Source organism: Elephas maximus, chromosome 7, assembly GCF_024166365.1.
Source record: "Elephas maximus indicus isolate mEleMax1 chromosome 7, mEleMax1 primary haplotype, whole genome shotgun sequence".
NCBI classification, from domain to species: domain Eukaryota; kingdom Metazoa; phylum Chordata; class Mammalia; order Proboscidea; family Elephantidae; genus Elephas; species Elephas maximus.
Window position 1 is genome coordinate 52210995 of NC_064825.1, and position 19804 is coordinate 52230798.

A 19804-nucleotide genomic window follows, 5' to 3' on the forward strand; every position below is an offset into this window, starting at 1 on the left:
CTATGAGGGAGATGGAAAAACTGAGGCCCAGAAAGGGGGGAGGGAAGATCTATACAAGGTCACCCTGTAAGTCGCTGGCAAAGGGCAGGGAAGAACCCAAGTGTACCCTCTATTGCAGACACTTCCACCAACCCAGCCAGTCTCATGTCAAGCGGAGGCCAGAAACGGGTTGGTCCTGGACAGGGAGCTGGCTGCAGCGGCCCAGCGGCGCGGCCGCGATGAGACAGCAGGGGGCGCAGGAGCGTTACTGCTGCCGCAGGCACCCGAGCCCAGAGGCCGCTCTGCGGAGAAATGCGCTCCGGGTGTGCGGGTCCCACCGCGGAGCTGCGGACGGTCTGCGACCTCTGGGGAGTCCAGCGTAGACCTGCCTGCCCAGTCCTGGGCGCTCAGTGGCTTTATCCCCTTTCCGGAGGGGTGCGCCTGTGTGTGCGTGTGCGTGTGCGTTTGCGTGTGTGTGTGTGTGTGTGTGTGTCTATGCGCACGTGTGCCCCCCGCAGATCTGCTACTGCTCCCAGGGCCTGTCCGTCTCGGAGAGACTTCTAAAATTCTCCCTGGCTTCCTCCTTCCTCCTGGGTGGAGGGAGAGGAGCAAGCCCAGGGCCCCCGTACCGTGTCTCCCCTCCCCCCCACGCTGCGGCTGGTATCTGCCTTGGGACCCTGAACCGGCCCCAGGACTCTGAAAGTGGTGAGGGGAGAGGACATGATTAGACAGGTGGGGGCTCTGAGAGGCGACCCTGCGAAGCAGCGAAAGGAGTGGCGATGGGCAAGGGGAAGGGAGCGAAGGCTGAGAGCGGGCTACCCGGCGGGGCATCCGGGGAGCGGACAAGCTGGAAGACCTTTGAGAGCGGAGAGATAAGGGAGGTGGGAGCTGGTGGGGGGTCTGGCGGAGGTGCGAAGAGTGGACCGCCAGAGAGGTGCTGTCCACGGTCGCGGGAAGGTGGGAGGGGCCGGGGCGGCCGGGGGGTGGGCAGTGGGCGGTCCGGGGCGGGGCCGGGGCGGGCACTCGCGCGGACCCCGCGAAGCGGTCGCGGACGCGCTGACCGAGTGCAGCTGCCGGGCGGGCGGGCGAGCGGCTGCGAGTATGGTCCTGGTGCTGCACCACATCCTCATCGCTGTTGTCCAATTCCTCAGGCGGGGTCAGCAGGTCTTCCTCAAGCCGGACGAGCCGCCGCCGCCGCCGCCGCCGCAGCCATGCGCCGACAGCCTGCAGGTAGGGGGGCCCCCCCGCGCTGGGCACCAGGAGCTGGGTGTCCGGCGAGCGCTCGGCCGGGTCCTTCGCGGAGTGTGCAGTCGCCGGCTCCATGAGCCACCCTTCCTGCAGCCCGGGACGCCTAAGCCCCCGAACCTTCCTCAGGGAGGGGACCCCTCCCCTAGCTCTGAACCCGGTTCTTGTGCTGGGACTGCAGCCCGCACCCAGAGCCCTAGAACCCCCAGCTCACAGTGCAGACCCCTCTCCAGTGTCTGAACCCCTTTCGGACTGGGGACTCCAACCCAAGTACTGAACTTCCCATCATCCACACTGAGAGCTCTGTTAAAGTTGCTCCTCCCCCATTAGTAACACCACCCGCTCAAGGCCCTGAGCCCCCACTGTATATATTAGGCTTCAAGCAACCCAGGACACCTGAACCCCCAGCTCTCAGCTAGGACCTCACCTCAGAGCTGGGACCTCACCCCAAGCCCCTGAACCCCCACTCCACAGCCTGAACTACATCCCCCAGTTCGATGCCCCCCCCAAACATCTTGACCTTCGGTCCTTACCTAGGGCCCTACTAAAAAAAAAAAAAAGAGGGTCTAAATCCTTCTGCCCATCACAGTTTCTCTCTCATCCCCTGTGGGACTCCCAGTCTGGTTCCATCTTGCGCTTCTTCACTCCTCTAATCAAGAGGCCCACTAATCTCTTCCCTCTGGTTTCACCCCCTCTTCTTGTTTCTCTTTTGGTGTGGCGATCCCACTTTATCCTTTGGTTGTCTCCTCTGATTTCTCCCTGAGTCTTTCTGGGCTCACTCTCTCTTTCCCCTCTGTTTTTCTCCCAGTGCCTCACTCAGTGTCTACCTCTCTGTTTCTTTGGTCTCTCTCCCAAATTTCTCTAGTTTTCTATCTCTGTGCTGCAGTTTCTTTCTGTGGTCATCCCTTCCCGTTATGTCCGCCACTGCTCTTGAGGGAGGAGGGACAGGCTCAGAGTGCTGGGCTGGTGCCCTCAGCATCTCCGCCCCTCCTCACATCCTCAGGCGTGGCACAGTGTGGGTTCAGGTGGAAGGGACTAAACACGGAATGCGCTGCCCTCCGGCGGTGCCCAGGGATCCGAGGTGGGGGGGGGCTCTCATAGTGGGCTACTGGGGTTCATGACTAATAAACCCCTTCATCCCCTCTGCCCTGGTCCTGACTGGGGAAGAGCTTTGGGGCTTGGATTGGGGGAGGGGAGGAGTGGACTGTGACCTGGTGTCAGTCATCTGTTGTGGGAGGTGTCCTAGGCTGGGTGAGTCTGTGTGTATGTGTTTGTGTGAGTGTTTCTCTGTGTGTGTGTAGGATGGGCTACAGGTGCTGGGTATGCCCTGCATGTAATCATGCATATTGTGTCATGTATGCTTGGCTGTGTCATCATGAGCGGGAATTATTTGGGAGGATTAGTGGGGGGATTATGGTGAATGTGAGAATTGTGAGTGTACGACATTATGTGCTTCTGTGGCTAGGGAAGCAGCATTGTGAGTGTGGAGTGAGAACTGTATGTGTGACTGTTGTTTGTGTAGGGAACTTGCGTGTGTGTGGTTGTGTGCCAGTTGTTGTTGGGTAGAGTTGTAGAAGTAGCTTGCATGGGGGATAGTGTGTGTGATTGTGTATATTATTGGCTGTTATGTGTAGCCAGGAAGAGCCACCATTGAGGTCTAGTGGGTTGCATTGGAGGTCTTGGCAGAGGGGAGTAGCTGGGTTGTGTGTGTCCGAGTGTGTTTGCAGCCTAGGTAACTGTATTACGGCACTGTGGTGCATCCTGGGTTTGCTTGGGGAGTGCGCTAGAACCTATGTGTTGGTGTTAGAGTGTTATGTGTCTGTGTGGGGACTGTGTGTGGAACTCTGGGCAGGAAAAGGTGCAACCAGGGTTGAGGGGGGCCAAGGCAAGGAGATGGTTGGCCAAGTATGCATGTATATGTGTGTGGGGGGAGGTAATGGGCAGGCAGCATTGTCTATGCTGAGCGGCTGTATGTGCCCACAATCGTGTGATATTTTGGTGTGACACAAGGTGTGCACATTATCTATGCAGGGTGTATCTGCACGTGTCTCTATGTCTGGGTGGTTATGTGTGTTGAATTTAATTGGATGCAAGTGTCTGTGGCTGGGGAGGTGAGTGTGAGGTGTGTGAGGTGCATGGTGGGAGGTTGAATGTGAGTGTGATGGGAAGTGTGGGTGTGTGAGCTGTGTGACTTTTTGGTGTGAAATGTGGATTATGTGATCTTTTCTCTGTGAACTGTTTACATGTGTGTTGAGAAGTGTGTGTGAGAGGTGTCCAGTGAGCTAGGGGCGGGTGTGGGTGTGTGGGGGTGGGGTGTCAGGTGGTATTGAGGGCTGTGGAATGTGGTACAGGAGGCAAGGGAGCGTGCACGTTAAGTGTGTGAGGTGAGGATCAGGTATGTAACGTTTGGGGTGTGTGGAATACAAGAGGCGCCCCATAAATGTTTATGGAGGGACGTGTGTGTACAGGGAGGGCCTGGCTGCCATCCTGTCCTTGCTTCCCTCCCAGTTAGGGCCCTAGAGAAGCCCAGTGATGTTTTCACATGGCTCCCCCATCCCAGGCTGCCCCTACCCTTTGCCCTTCATCCTCCTCTCTCTGAACAAGGCCTTTGTCTTGGGTTTCCGGCCGAGCAGGCGCTGGACAGGCGGGCGGCAGGCGATGTTGCGGTCTGGGAACCTTTGTTCTTTTCTTCTTAGCTGGTCTCATGTTTTGGGCCGGGGCTTGGGGTGGGGAGAGGATGCATATGTTGGTAAGGCCGCTATGTTTACCGCCACCTTAGAGTGCTTCCCAGAGGGAAGGGGTCCAGGTGCAGACAGTGAGTCTTGTGTGATATACCCGGTGGCACCGCTTGGAGCAAGAGCTGCTCGGGCTGGGCTTGGAGTTGGGTGAGTTTGCCGAACACCAGGTCTCCAGCCCTACGTGTGGCCCAGCACCCTTCCTGGCTTGCATCATCTCAGGGGTGCTGAGCAGTTGAGCACCCTCTTCGTCTTGCTTACTTTCCTTTTCCTTTCTTTGTGTGGTGGCGGGGGGGGGTCCTTGGGCTGAGAGACAAACAGAAAGTCTCCAATCTCTCTCTACTTTTGTAGACCCACATCTCATGGGGGAGAAATAGTCCCTGTCCTCACAGAGATCCTTATCTGAAAGGGGAGACATGATCACACCTTTGGGGACCCTCTCTGATGGGGGAGATCTCACTCTGTAGGAGGACCCAGTTCATACCTTCCAGAGGAAGCTATAGGAAAACCTTCCTGGGCAGCCTCCCAATAGGTATTTGAGAGCATAATATTAAATAAGTCCAGGAGTCCTTAAAGTTGGAAGGGACAAGACAAACAGAATCAGTCAGGGGAATGGCCTGGGGCCTGATGCATCAGCACCATATTCCAGAAGGTTCTCTGAAGTGAGTGGGATTGAGCTGGGCCTTGAAGGGAGTGTTGGGTTGGACAGGGAAATTTGGCCAGGGGCTGAGAAAGATTCTGGCCCAACTGGAAAAAGGAATCATGAAGACAGCTGGCCCTTCCCCAAGCAATGATGTCTTATTTTGGGTGATCATCCCTGGGCTGCAGCCTTCTCAAACTTTCACATCATCTTTTCTCATCCCATCGTCTTTGGCGGAATCGTCATCGTCGTCACCATTATCTTTTGGGCAGCTCTTTCCAAATTCCAAGGTCCTTTCACAAATGTTATTATCCCTTAACAGATTGACTCATTAAATTTTCTAAAAGCATTTATTGAGCTACATCAAGTAAAGAACCCTGGTGGTGCAGTGGCTAAAGCTCTGGGCTGCTAACTGAAAGGTAGGAGGTTTGAACCCACCAGCCATTCTGTGGGAGAAAGATGTGGCATTCTGCTTCAGTAAAGATTGACAGCTTTGGAAACCCTATGGGAAAGTTCTACTCTGTACTACAGGGTCACTAGGAGTCGAAATCAACTTGACAGCAACACGTTTTTTTTTTTTTTTTAACATCAAGTAGGCATAGTTCTAAGTCCTGGGATCATAGTGGTGATCAGACAGGCCTCATGGATCTCCCATTTTCTGTGCCTGGGAAACCCTGTCTTTCTGGCCCAGCCACACTGTCAGCTTCCCAGGCCCTGGGCAGATGGCCCCTCCATTCTCTGGCTCCTGCACCCTGGTGTGTACCTGGTTTTCTGTGTGCCCCTTATAGTGTTGGGGCCTGGCTCCCACCAGAATTTGAGCTGTTCAGAAGCTGAGCCTGGGTCTCCTCTCTCCCCACCCCATGTGTCCTGTGCTGGGCGTGGTATAGTCTAGTTGCTGATATCCATAGTCAGATGCCCATAACTGCCCTGTAGGATTGGCAGTCCAGTTGCCACCATCTAGGGAAACCGAAGCCAGAGTGGGGAGTATACTTATCAGACCCTCCTTTTACCAGTGTTACTAGAACCCAAGAAAGGTCAATTGACTGGTTCAGGTCTTACAGCAAGGTGGCAGGGCTGGTACCAGTATACGGCCCTCTTGGCTGCCAGGCCGGGCTCCAGCCCCAGCACCATGCTGCTCCTTGGCTGGCCTCCGTGCTGCCTGCGGCGGGTAAACGATTATTAATGACCCCCTTGGCAAGGAGACAGGAAACGTTTCCCAGCCACAGCTGGGGACATGCTCCCTGCCAGCCCCAGCTTTTCATACCCATCCTGGCTATGGTGTCAGCACCGATGTTATCTTCATTCCGCCTCGGCTTTTTTTGCCCCCATCCACCTCCCACCTCCCTGATCCACCAGGGGTGAAGGACAAGAAGGGGCAGAGCTTTTTCTCCTACCTCTGCTTCTTACCACTTTCTCCAACCTGACTCACCTCTGCTTCCTTCCCTGCCCCAAATCAGCCAGAAGTAGCTCCTCCTTCAGGAAGCCTTCCCTGAACGTATGTACGGCTGGCCCCTCCGGTGGTCCTACCCTGGGCTCTGAGTACCGGGCACTGAACCTCCTTCATTGCAGACTCTGGTTTCACTCTGATGGTTTGCTCTGGTGGCCTTAAGACTGGGTGGGAGACTCCCTGGAGCCTGTCCTCAATTGCTGCCTTAGGACTGACACATGAGGGATACTTCCAGGTGCCTCATCCAGGAAGCCCCGAGCCCAGCCCAGCCCAGGGACTCTCACCTTCTCTGAGCACTTTCAGCCCTGTTTCACTAAGTCACGCACTGTGCCCTGCCAGGCCTTCAAAGATGGACATTTAGTGAGCACCTACTACGTGCCCAACAGAGAGGGTGGGCAGAGATCAACAAGATTTAGCCCTTAAAATTCTGCTACACATTCCCCCAAGTCTGAGCAACAAAGCATCTGCCCCATGGCAGGTGGCATAGACCTAGGCACCAGGGCTCAGGGAGGACAGTTGGTGGGATGGGGGTGGGCACAGACAAAGAGAGATTCTGGCAGTGTGCACTAAGGGCAATGATGGAGCTAAGCTCAGGGGCCATGGTCAGACAGAGCAGGGACCCCTAAATCAGGCCAGGATGGGAAGGAGGGATGAGTTGGAGAGTTTCCAGGAGGAAACATCCAAACTGAGAGCCAAAGGATGGGCCAGGAGAAGTTTCTGTACAGAGAGAAGAGAGAATGGTGAGTGTGAAAGCTTGTTGGTGACAGACAGGGAGGCAAAGTGCACAGTTCGGTGTGGCTGGATCCTGGACAGCCGGGTGGCTGCCAGGTGGGATTGGGGTGGGGGGATAGAGCACTGAGAGACACGATTGGTAAGGGTGGCAGGGCCAAAAGCTGCGCAGGACTTCTAAGCCATCCCAAGGAGTTTCACCTTTTTCCAGAGGGAAATGAGGACTGGGAGAGAGTTGAAAGCAGCAGAGTGACTGAGCAGACCTATGTGTCAGGGAGCTCCCCCCGCCACGGGCTGGAGAGGTCCTGGAAGGGGTAAGGTGAGAGGCCGGAGGCCAGTTGGGAGGCTGGTACAATGTGGTCCAGGCAAGTTGTGATGAGGCCTGGACAGGGGCCTGGCTGAAGGATGGAGGGGCAGGAACAGGGTGGCAAGGGGTGGAGGAGGGAGAAGGGACAGGGCATGATGGGTCAGCCATAGAGGGGAAGAGAGTAGGAGGAGTGAAGAATGCAGCCCAGAGTGTTGGTGGGCAGTTGTGCATGTCACCCAGAGGCATGCGAGAGAAGACAGGCTTTGAGGGCAGAAGCCTGGGTCTGTGTCAGGGCCCTCTGAGGACTGAAAGGTCCCGGGAAGGCCTTACAGGAGGTTACAAGCTTTGAGGCTAAACAGAGACCTGGAGCCAGCTTAGGGCTGCCACCTCCTCAGCTGTGACGCCAGGAATTCAGGATCTGCCCTGGGCAAAGAGTGTTCAGAATTAAAAAACGAAAGCAATCTGTGAAATGTAATATTTAATACAATTCAAATCCAAAAATGTATGCATACATTCCAAAGCAAGTAAAAATGTAAATTTATGAAAATACAAATGCTAAACATCCCTGCTCGTTCTAATATAAATTATAAGCCTCAGCTGTTTCCCTTCACTTTGGCTCTGACTCCCTGGGAGCTGCTGCTTCTGATGTGGCTGGACCCCAGGGGCTTAGGAGCTTCCTGCTATGTTCAGCTGTCTCGAGAGGAGTTGCCAGGGTCCCTTCTCTGGGTAACCTGCCCTCTGGTTGATGGCTTCAGGTAGCAAGCATTTGGCTTTTCCTGACCCGGAATTGCCAACATCATGGAGTGGCCTTGCGCACACCTCCAGCCCATGCTTGGCTTTATTTTGGGGACCAAGGGGAAAAGGAAAGGGTGAGGGATTTGCGGGAGCTCCCGGCAAGGACCTGAGGGCTTGAGGTGTGGGCTACGAGGTCTAGGTGGGACTCGTGCCAGGGGAAGCAGGAAGAATGGAGGACGGCTGGAGGGAGAGCTAGGGGAAGTGAGCAAACCTGAAAGAGCAGTGTCACCCCCACCTAAATACTGGCATTTCAGAATTTAAAAGCTGCACCATTTCCTGAACATCAGAATGCTGAGGTCCAATCTTGCAGTCTCGGGTTTGGGCATTGCTTGGCTCTCACTCCGCGGTCACCTTGCACAAGACCATTTTCTGGGCTGTGTCTTCTTACCTGGAAAAGAAGGAAGTTGGCTCAACATCTCCAGGGATGTATGTGCTCCAGCTCTAGGCATGTATGATTCTGCGAATCAGGAGTTGTCAGTGGTCCGAACTTGGGGCAATTCTGTGAGCCTAGCCTTCTGCAACTCTCAGCTTCCAGCTGGTGCTGTGGGGGATGTGTGGTGTGTGATTCTGACATTCTGGGACTTTAAGATGCAGAGATTCCAGGAGCCAAAGATGCGGACGGTCTATGAATCCAGGATTCTAGGATTTGATGATTCAATGATTCTAAATGGGGCTGCTGGGAAGAGCTGCAACCACCTGCCTTGTTAATGTCAATGTTCAGTTATTAAAAACATAACAAGAAGCAATGGAGACAGATAGCTTGGGATGGCAGGTGGCCCCGTTCTCCCAGTGAGGGAGCAGAAGAAGGGGCTGGCATTAGGAGGGCCGAAACCCTTTCAACCTGGGTCGCATGGGCCATCTTCCTTGCCATTGCAGAATTGGCGTGTGTGTGTATGTGCGTGAGATCTGCCACTCCTGAAAACTTTCCTAAGCTTGCAGGGCAAGGGGCCCTTTCCTTCATCCCCATGCCTCCATCCCTCAGACATTTCAGACAGAATCTGAGAGAGATGCCCGTTTCATACCCTTTCCTCTCAGCCCCTAAAAGTCTCTGGGCAGACATTGGAAGAAGGAGAGGCCTGCCCCTCCACCCTTCCCAGGCAGCCTCGGCCTGAAGGGGAAAACAGGACATGAACACTTCCTGGACACAGACATGGAAACGTGCAAACCCCTGCCTGTGAGGGGCCCGAGCACAAAGGGCCTCCAATGAAGGCAGAATCCAGGGAAGCCCGAGCGGCAGTGGTGGGCATTGGCTAGGCCTCCTGTCACCACCCCCCTGAGTGCAAGCTGAAGAGGGAAGACTCTGCTCTTGCCCTGGGGGTGGCTGTGAGAGGGGTCAAGGAAAGGGGGTCCCAGGTCAGAGGGGCAGGAGGAGTTGATGATAGATGGGTCCTCCCCTGTGGCCCAGGCCCACGGCCCAGCCTAGCACAAGGCCAACCCACTTGGCCAGTCACTTTTGGATTCTGCACATACCTCAGCACCCAGGCCAGAGCTGGGGCGGGAATGTCCAAGTCTGAGGAGGATCTCAGCCTCCTAAAGAGCCCATTCCAGAGGGGTCCTCAGGAAGACCAGTGCAGCTGACTGAACACCAGGGCTTCCTAGCCTGGTGCGTTCACAGAACGTGGATGGAGACTAGCAGCTGGCCCAGCTCACACAGTGCAGCAGGGCCTGAAACCAGGCGTCCTGAGTCCCAGTCCTGGATGCTCCCCACTGTTCACAATCTTCTTCCTTTCCTCTGGGGCACCTGGGGAGAGAAGTGGAGATAGGACTCAGGCTAGCCACCCCTCCGGTGTTCTCCTGTGGGCCAGGAAGCAGGTGGAAGGTGACAGCTGCTCCCCCATCATCCACAAGGCTCCATTGTCTACCACATCCTGCCTTGGCCCTGAGGCTAAGGTCTCCAGCAGGGACCCACCTCCCGACCTCAGCTGCTCAACCCACAGCTTGCCTCCCTGGGGTTCTCTTCTCTCGTCACTCTGCCACACTCTTCCTCCTGCTGTCTCAGCCCTCACTCTCATCTCCACCTTCCCTTGGGATTGCTCCTCATCCCTGAAATTCTCCACCTCTGGCTTTCTTTATGTGAGCCTCTCTTAATTTCTAAAGATTTTTAGACCCTGAAGGGCCCTAGGAAATCATTTGTTGTTGTTGTTCAGTTGCCATTCATGTGATTCTGATTCATGGTGACCCCATGTGTGCAGAGCAGAACCGTTCCATACGGTTTTTAAGCCTGTGATCTCTTGGACACAGTTCGCCAGGCCTTACTTCCAAGTAACCTCTGGGTGAGTTCAAACCGCCAACCTTTTGTTTGGTAGTGTAGTGCTTAACCGTTGACGTCACCCAGGGACTAAGCCCAACCATTTGATTCTACAGAGGAGCAACTAGCTCAGAGAGGGGAAGGGTGCTGTCCAAAGTTGCACAGTAGTTGTGCAGAGCTCACTGCAATCTCCTACCACCCCTGGATGCAAGGAGGCACACAGCCCTTGGCATCAGTGCCTGGGATTTGAGGACTGACTCTGTTACAGACAACCCAGTGCTGAGTACAGGCACCTCCGGAAGCACAAAGGGCTCAGCCCTTCCCCGCACTCCTGAGTAGCTGCCCTCCCTTCCCCTTCTTTGCCCAGCCTCCGCTCTTCTCCTTCTCTGCCCCTGTGGCCTGGCTGACCCCATCCTCGGCCCTTGAGACCGATGGAGGTCAGGCTCCGTGTTCGTGATGTGGACCCATGCACACACAGACACACACAGACATGTGAGGACACACAGGAGTACACACTAGTCCCAGGTGAGAACCTGTCCTCACACAGCTAGGGGACTACTCCAAAGCCTAGCATCCTGGCCTGACCCCTCCTCTGTGAGGCACCACTCGCCTCCTCCAGGAAGCACACCCCAGGACCTCACTGCAGACTGTATCCCTCCTACCAACCCCTTTGTGACAACTGAGCTCTGAGAGCCTGGGCTCCTCCTGTCTTCAGGAGGGGCTCAGCTTCCTGTGGCTGGGTGGGGGAAGCCCTGAGGTCTCCAGAGAACTGTGGACAATGGGGAGGTGGTGACAGATGAGACATTGCATCTTCTCCAAGGCAGGTTCCTCCCTACTCTGACCTCCCCGTCTGGTGTCTGGGCACATCCCTGGCCTGTGGACCCCTGAGGACTAGGATCCTGGTTTGACCCCCACCTCTTGCCCTCTCAGTGCATGACCCCTGACTCTCCAGTGGCAGTTCTCTAACCGGAGGCTGTGGAGTCCTGGTCTCCTGGGTGCCAGCAGCATATTGGTGGGGGTAGTGCTGATTCCCAAGGCTTCTAGGAGGGATGAGCTGGGCTTCTCTGACTGAGGGAGCTTGTAGGAGGGTGGTAAACAATAAGGTGGGATGGGATTATGGAGGAGCCCTGAAGGCTTAGCTGAGCCTCCCCACATCCTATCTGCTCCCCCCATGGTTGAAGTTGGGTGGAGGGAGAACCAGGAGGGTTGGGGTAGGACCCTCCCCAGGAAGTGGTGGAGAGGCCTGAGGAGGGAGTTGGAGAATCAATAGAAACCTGCACTGTCCTGGCAGTTCAGTGGGTGGACAGTCAGGGGTGGGGGTGGAAAGGAAGGCTCAGGCAGTGTGGACAAAAGGCATAGGCCCTCGGGTCAGACACTTATCGTGGCCCTCGTCATTTCCTCTGCCGGACATGGCCGGGTTAACGGGGTCATCTTACAGAGGGAAAGAACAGGCTGGAGCCAGCATGCACAGCCGGCGACCTCGTCACACCCTGGGCTGAAGTCCGTCCCCTGGAAAGGCCCACCCAGGCAGCCACAGTCACCCCAGGAGATGGTCACACTAGACTATTACCCCACACATAGATCCAGTTGCCCTGGGTAACACTTTGGGTGGCACACAGGCCAGTTGCAGGCACGGCTGAGGGAGGAGATCCCCAGGGCACAGGAACATGTGGCACAACCAGATACCCTGCCGCAGCCACCCTACAAGTGTCCACACACCTGGTGCAGCTCCTGTCACCTACCGTCACTGAGGAGAACCACAGATTCCAGCAGTCACGGGCAGGCGTCCAGCTCGTGGTGAGAAGAGGGGGGCGCCAGGCAGGGAACCCAGATCCCCCCACCCCATGCCAGACTATGCCCTGCCCCCAGTTCTCTGAGCACCTCAGGCTGTTTATTTCCTAGCGCTGATGGGTGTCTCATCCCCCTCCCCCGCCCCGTCCCCACCACACGCTTCTGAAGCTGCCAAATCAAATCAGCCCCTGCGCCCGCGCCAGGCTGGCATGGCGGCCAGCAGCTGACGGGAACGAAGCCAGGCTCAGAATATCCCGCCGCCTTCCCAAAGCCTGGGCACGCTTGTCGGGTGGGGGTTGGGAGGGGCAGTGCCTCTCAGAGAGGCTGAGGTTTCTGGACACTGGCCCGGCGGTGGGCTCCCAGAGAACGACTGAGTGGATCCCTGGTGCTCCATCAGGCTGCTTCGGCAGCGTCTTTGGTCCTAGCATTGGAGGAGCTGTGGAAGTGGTGCTGATGGGACACGGGTTGTGGTGTTGTTAGGTGCCATCTAGGGGATTCCGATTAACAGCGATCCCGTGGGACAGAGTAGAACTGCTCCATAAGGTTTTCTAGGCAGTAATCTTTATGGAAGCAGATCACCAGATCTTTCTTCTTCAGGGCTGCTGGGTGAGTTGGAACCTCCAACTTTTTGGTTATTGGCCGAACACTTAACTGTTTCGCCATCAGGGCACCTTGGACACAGGTTGGAGGGTATTCTCCTGGGTACCAGGCTGGGGCTGGGGCTCATACGTGATCACCTTCATTTGGGATTCACAGCAGCCCTGGGCTGGGAGCCCTTTGGTTGTCTGTGAGCAAAGTTGCAGCCCACAGCAGAGACTTGGTGATTGTGTGGGGTGGACGTTGAAAATGCCCATTTCATAGATAGGGAAACTGAGGCTTCAGGAGGAGCAGTGAACTTCCCTGGAGAGAAGCAGAAGTGGAGGGGGACCTCAGATAGGGTAAAGATGTGGTCACTCCCACTCCCTAGGGGTCTCAGACTGAAGAAAAAAGTATGGCTCAGGTCTCAGAGTTGAGGGGCAGAGAATATGCCAGGCCCAGAGGTGCCCACAGTAAGCAGTTACCTGTGATCAGTTACCCACATCCTCTATGTGGCTACCAGAAGGTTCTTTCTAACACACAAACCTGAACTTGTCACTCTTCTGCTCAAAAATTCTCTGAACTCCCCATTCCCCTGTTCCCTCTGTACTCCCAGCCAGGCCGCAACCTCCCTTCATCCGTTCCTGCCCCCCTAAAACCTCTCCCGCTGGCTCCTCCCCCCTCAGCTCCTCAAATCCAAGAAGTGAGCCTGGGGAGAGAGCAGAGGTACAAACAGGCAAGGCTCCCTGGAGAAGGAGGCCACCTGTGGGAGACAGGAGGCTTCATGACTTGCTGGGGGCAGGGGGGAAGGGCAGACTGGGGAGGAGGGGAGATGGTCTGGCAGGCCTCAGCCCCTGGCCTTCTTGTCTCCGCAGCTGGCTGGGACCCCCTTGCACAGGAGACAGCACCCCCAGGGAGTAAAGACAATCAACTGGAGGTGAGAGCTCAGTGGAGGGAGGAGCGGGTGGACTTGGTGGGGGGGTGAGCGGGGGCACAGGCTGGAGGTCAGTCTGAACATTGCCCCCAGCCCTGGGAGGACTGGGAGGCTGGAGCCGTGTCCTAGCCCCACCCCCTCCAGCCTAGACTCACCCGCACACACAGACCATCTACCCCATTCTGTTCCTGTCTGGGGTTCCTTTCCACCGAGGATACCCTCTCTCCCAGCTCACCCGGGTGTCATTTCAGACTCCTCCCTCCTCCTTCCCACCCTCGTCTAACCATTCCCTGTTGATTCTCTGCTCTAAGTAGTTGGTGAGCTGCCCTCCTCCTCTCCATTCCTACTGCCTCCCCTGATCATCTCTGCCCTGGACCACTTGAGGTTGCCTGCGAGCAGTTACCCGCATCCTCTATGTGGCTACCAGAAGGTTCTTTCTAACACACAAACCTGAACTTGTCACTCTTCTGCTCAAAAATTCTCTGAACTCCCCATTCCCCTGTTCCCTCTGTACTCCCAGCCAGGCCGCAACCTCCCTTCATCCGTTCCTGCCCCCCTAAGGCCCCTCCCACTGGCTCCTCCCCCCTCAGCTCCTCAAATCCTTCTGGGCTCAGCTCTAGCCTCCCCTCCTCCGGGAAGCCCTCCCTGCCCAGCCACAACCAGGAGCGGGCTCACTCGCCCTCCTTCCTCTGAGCTCTCCTGCTCTGGCAGCCAGGTGCTGGGGTATTCTGCTGTCTGTCACTCACTGTGCTGTGCTACTAACTTCCTGTTTTCTCCAACATGTGACTGTATGTGTCTGGCTCATCCTCCCCTCTGAACTGTGAGCTCCTTGAGGATGGGGACAGTGCTTTTTTCATTCTTGAATCTCCCTCTGCCCTCCACTGGGTGCCCAGTGCAGGGCTCAGTTGGTGCAATTCCTTTGATATGGGGGGGTGCGACTCTCCAGCCCCTAATTGTACCTTTAGGGTTCCTCATAGGAATCTTCAGGACTCAAAGATGCCTTCAAGGGGCCGAAATGGGGTGGGATGAGAGCAGGCTCTTATTATTCCTCTTTTACATTTGGGAGGGACTGAGGCCCTGGGTGGTACAAATGGTTAAGTGCTCAACTACTAACTGAAAGGCTGAAGGTTCGAAACCGCCAGAGGCGCCTTGAAAGAAAGGCCTGGCAGTCTGCTTCCCAAAGTTCACAGCCTTGAAAACCCTATGGAGTGCAGTTTTACTCTGACACACATGGGATCACCATAAGTTGGGGTCTACTCTAGGGCAACTGGTTAGGTTTTGGTTTTGGAGGTCCAGTAGGGTCGTACAGGGAGTGAGTGAGGGACAGAGCTGAGATTGGAGCCCAGCTATGTCTAGTCCCTACGCCTCACTCTCTCACTGATCTCAGGTGTGATGGGGAGGGAGAAGCCCACATGGGGCTTGGTTCACGAGGGGTCAGTGTGGTTCACTGCTGGAACATAGGGCTGCATGCCGAAAATGTTCCTTGAGTGGGGCTGGGGAATGGAGAGAGCAGGGAAGGGCCAGGAAAGTCATTGCTAATTTATTTATTGCCATGGCGTTCCCCATGGGATGGGGGCTCCCCCCAGAACGGGGGACAGATGGTGTTCCTGGGAACTGGCAGTGTCTCAGCAGCCACTGCCACCCGCCAGGGAAGACTGGATTTGTCATCCTCCCAGGAAGCCACCAAAGGAGGGGATTGAGACCCTCCTGGGTGGTAAGGACTGGGCCTCAAGAAAAGGAGCCAGGCCTCAGGACTCCAGGTTTGTATCTCTATGCACAACTCCCTCTGCCTAGCCTCAGCCTTTCCCCTCTTCCCTACTAGCCCCGCCAAGCCTCACACCTCCGTGAGGCCTCCCTGAATCAGCCCCACTGGCTCCCGTCACTTGTGTTCTTGCTCTGCCTTTCCTTGGCCTGGGTCCTGCTACCTCATTCCTCAGATCAAGGATCTTGGGCCACGAGCCCCCTCAGCTCTCAGCTCTGTGCTATTGCCCAATCCTGTACCCCCTACCACTGAGGATGCCAGGTGTCTGCATTGCCTCCTTGTACATCCTGTTCTATTTCTGGATTCAGTCAGCATACCCATCCCAAGTGCCCAGGCCCATGCTTAGCCTTGCTTGGGAGACTTAGGGGTTGCTGCCTTTGGGAACTCCCCAACATTGAGAGGACAAGACTGGGGACAGTGGGGACCCTAGAGTGGAGCTCAGCTAGGGACAGCTGGAGGGGAAGAGGGACTGGAGGGCCTGATGAGGAGACCTCCTGTTGGAGTGGAGGCTGGGGAGACCAGATGGCTTCAGATAGTGGACAGAGCATGGTGTCAGATCTGTGTGGTTTCAGGTCCCAGCTTCACCACTTCCTAGGTGCATGACCTTGGCCAGTCACTTAACCAGCCTGAGCATATGTCTCCTCACCTGTCAAACAGGGATAAGATCCTCCATTATTACTGGACACGTTCACTATTATTGGATATATTCATAGCAGAATTGTTGGGGGAAGTGAAAGAGAGTATGTGTGGGGTGCCTGGCCCAGGCCTGGTCCTGGGTGGGTCTTTGGAGAGGGTTGGCACCCTCTCTGCTTCCCTTGAGGACTAGGCTGTGCCCCCATGAGACAGCACCCCGCAGGGCTGGGTCAGGGTTCATGGAGACTCTCGGGGCACAGCATGTTCTCCTGGCACTGGCAGGGTGACAGGCTGCCAGTGCCCATCCCCATCCAGCGGGCATCTGTTCAGCACATCCTCTTGGGATGGCTCTCTGGCCCCTGTGCCAGCTGGCCAGCCCGGGGGAGGGGCTCTCCCTTCTCAGTCTGGGCTCATCCTACAGGGCCAGGGTTTGCATCCTTCCTTACCCTCTCTGGAAGTCAGGTCTGAGGCAGTTCAAGCCTGTGGGCTGAGCACACCACGTTGATGTCCTTTCAGTGCTGGGTGCTTGGGAGCCCCAGCTGGGGCAGGGTCTGAAAGAAGGCAGATGTGGACAAGATCACAACTATCCACACTAACACCAAAATGGCTGCCCAGCACTGGCTCCTCTGTTGCTTTGTGAGAAAAGACAAGACCACACCCCTTGGCATGACATTCCTGGCCCTGCCTGCTGGCTGGGCTGCCTTATGTCCATCCCTTCCCCCAGACAGCCAGTGCTTCAGCCACGTGGAAGTGCTCACTCTCCCCAGGACACATCAGCCCCCTCCCAGCCTTTGCTCACACTGACCCCTCTGCGTGGAGAGTCTTTCTCTCCCTCTCTACCTACTATCTTTTCAAGACCCAGATTAAATGTCGCTTCCTCTGTGAAGTCCTCTCAAACTGCCCCTTCCACCTCAGGTCAAGTCAGTCTCCTTTTCTGGGCACACACAGCCCCCATGCTTCCTTGAGCTTACAGTTGGGTAACTTGTCACCCTGGGTGGTCATGGTTTCCTTTCCCATGTGATTGTAAACAGCTGGGAGGCAGGGACCAAGGCTGAGTCACCTCTGTCTCACCTGGGCCCACGTGGTCCCTGGCATAGGCCTGGTATAGAGAAGGTGTTCAATTAATGCTTCGTGAATGAATGAGAATAAATGTAAGAGTTGGAGTTGTTCCAAAAAGGGAAAGTTGCTGAATTGGGGCAGTCTTGAAGACTTCCTGGAGGAGATGGCCTTGGAACTTTGAAAGGTGGCATTAGGGGAATGGAGAGAAGAGGGCCATTGACTCGATGACACCAGAGATCAGTTGAGTAGTCAGAGAGGTCCATATGGTCAGCTTCTGAAAAGACCAGATGAGGGCAACAGGGACCAGCACAGGTCTGGGAACAAGCAGATGGAGGATTCTGTAATGAGGACTCGGCCCCAGAGGGGGCTGCTGGAGGCTGGCTCAGTGCTGAGAACCCAGCTCCAAAAACTTTTCCGCTCCCAGGTCCTGGGCTGAGGAGGCTTAGTATTAGAGTCTGGGATGAGGCTGAGACCACTAACATGAAATAAGTGGGTCCAGCTTAGCGGAAGAGCGACAGGCAGGGGCAGGAGCCAGGGTGGTCGGCTAAGGTGGGGTTGCTATTGAGAGGTGGAGAAAGGCTTCTCAGGTGGAAGGAGCACCTGGCGCAGGCAGGCAGGCAGGTTGCCCTGGGTCTCTGGGGAGAAGGCCTGGTGCATCAGTGGAGCACAGGTTACGGAGCAGGGAACGCTGGGATGAAGCTGGAAGGGGTGCTGCGAGCAGCACTTTTCAGGACCGTGTTTAAATTTCTCAAGTGAGCACCCCTAACTGGCAAATTTGCCTGCCTCCCTCTGGGTTCTGCACATCAGCAGCACATCAGGAATGCATGGCATTGGCGATGCCCTGGGGCCCTGAGGGAGCTGCTACCAACAAGTTGGCTGTGGCATCTGGCATCCATGGGGGCCCTGAGGCCCTGCCATCTGTCTGTGCCCACCTGTCGGGCTGCACAGGCCTGGGCATGTGGGGACTTGGGGCCACAGAGGCAGTCTCAGCTGCCACTCCAGCCTGTCTTTCTGACTGTCTGCCCGTTCATCTGTCCACACCCCTGACTGACGGAGGACAAGGCACAGATGGACAGGCATAGGCCTGGCCACCACAGAGGCCTAGTCTGAGAGGGGAGGTAGTAAGCTCAGAGACTTACACCCAGAGAAGACACAGCTGAGACCGGGCCAGGCTTGTGGATAGGTCTGAGCCCAGGGAGTGGAGGCCCAGAGAGGCAGGGACTGGCTCTGAGTTCTGCAGCAGGTCCGAGGCCATGCTAGACGCTGTGGGCCTAGGGATACGGTTCCTCTGGCTGGCACCTCCCCCACCGGCCCTGCCTGGCCCTTGGCTGTAAACACAGAGAGAACAAGTTCCGTTTCCTGGGAAATATTTATCTCAGGCCGTGTGGAGAGCGTGTGCGCTGGCCTATGCGTGTCCTTCCTGCGGCAGCCCAGGGCAGGAGGCGTGGGGGCTTGGCAGCTGTGGAGGGCAATCTGTGGGGCAGTGGGCTGGGCATCACCAAGTCCACAGAATCATTTCCCCCATCTCTCACGTTCCTTTCTTCATCACTGTTAGCCCTGCCTCCTCCAGGTTCCTGTCTCCAAGTCCTGAGTCCTGCCTGGCGCCCACATCTGGGATGCCTTTCCTTCCTTTTTGCTAAGGGAAAACCAGTTAAGACCAGTTGCCGTAGAGTCTATTTTGATTCGTGGTGACCCCATGTGTTGCAGAGTAGAACTGCACCCCATAGGGTTTTCATGGCTGTGACCTTTTGGAAGCAGATCACCAGGCCTTTCTTCTGAGGCATCTCTGGGTGGCTTTCAACTGCCAATCTTCCCAGGGACTCCTTACGAAGTGAAATTCTCCATATTTCCTAGTTCTCAGTTGGCTTCCTCTGGGAAGCTCTCTAACCCCTTAACTCTGTTCTTCCTCGGCCTCTCCTCTCTGCCAGGCTCCCAGCAGCTTCGGACTGAGCCCCATAGAGCAGCATTTAGCTGATACTGTCCCCAGCTGTTTAGACAGTGTAGCAATTTCTTCCAGGCTGTCTGCCTGAGAGTCCCTTCCTGGGAGCATAGGCCCGAGCACCCTGGTGGTGGGCAGGGCCTAGAGGTCACCTTCTCTGCCCACCCCTCAGTGGGGCCAGCACAAGCTCAGGCACATGAGGAGTCCATAGTGATTGAATGGGTGTAGGATGGAAAATCCCACAGGCCCATCCAGAATGGGGGGGGGGGCAGTCCCTAGGTTCCTGTTGGCCGGCTCTTGGGCTTTGGGCTGTGTCTCCCAGGCTGGGCTGGACCTGACGGGGGCCCTGACAACAGGAAATCCTTGAGGGAACAAGCAGTGGCGAGGGCTCTGAGCACAACAACAGGAAACAGCCATGACATGGGGCAGCAGCTCCGGCGACTGTGCCCCACAAGGGGGGTGAGCATGTAGGACATGACAGTGAGACACTGATTGTGTGACAGTGGGTATTCTTCAGAGTGTGTGACACCGAGCTTATGATGTTGTGTGATGATATCAAGTATGTGACCTTAATCATGGAAAACTGTATGGGGAGTGGATCAGTCACTGAGTGTGTGACACTGAATGTGTGACACTGAGTGTGTGACACTAAGCATATGACACTGACTGTGTGACATTGAGCATGTGATACTGAGCATGACACTGAGTGTGTGAGACCAAGCATGTGACACTGAGTGTCTGACACTGTGTCACAGTGAGCATGTGACAATGAGTGTGTGACCCTGTGTGACAATGAGTGTGTGACACTGTGTGATACTGAGTATGGGACAGTGTGTGACACTGTGATACTGAGCGTGTAACACTGAGCATGTGACACTGTGACACTAAGCACGTGACACAGTGTGTGACACTGAGTGTGTGACACTGAGCATGTAACACTGAGCATGTGACACTGTGTGACACTAAGCATATGACATAGCATGTG

The 19804-nt window shown here is 55.9% G+C and overlaps 1 protein-coding gene across 3 annotated transcripts in view; it reads left to right on the plus strand.

The window, feature by feature from the left end:
• Positions 1-1020: 1020 nt before the first annotated feature.
• PDE2A (phosphodiesterase 2A) overlaps positions 1021-19804 on the plus strand; it is a 68775-nt gene continuing 49991 nt past the window's right edge. For 2 of the 3 annotated variants that reach the window (XM_049890089.1, XM_049890090.1), the window contains exons 1-2: positions 1106-1209; positions 13368-13429. In XM_049890089.1, the coding sequence (XP_049746046.1) occupies positions 1191-1209; positions 13368-13429 (81 nt within the window). In that variant the 5' untranslated portion in view covers positions 1106-1190. Of the gene's footprint in view, positions 1210-13367; positions 13430-19804 lie in introns of all 3 variants that reach the window. The other variant, XM_049890088.1, reaches the window with a different exon arrangement.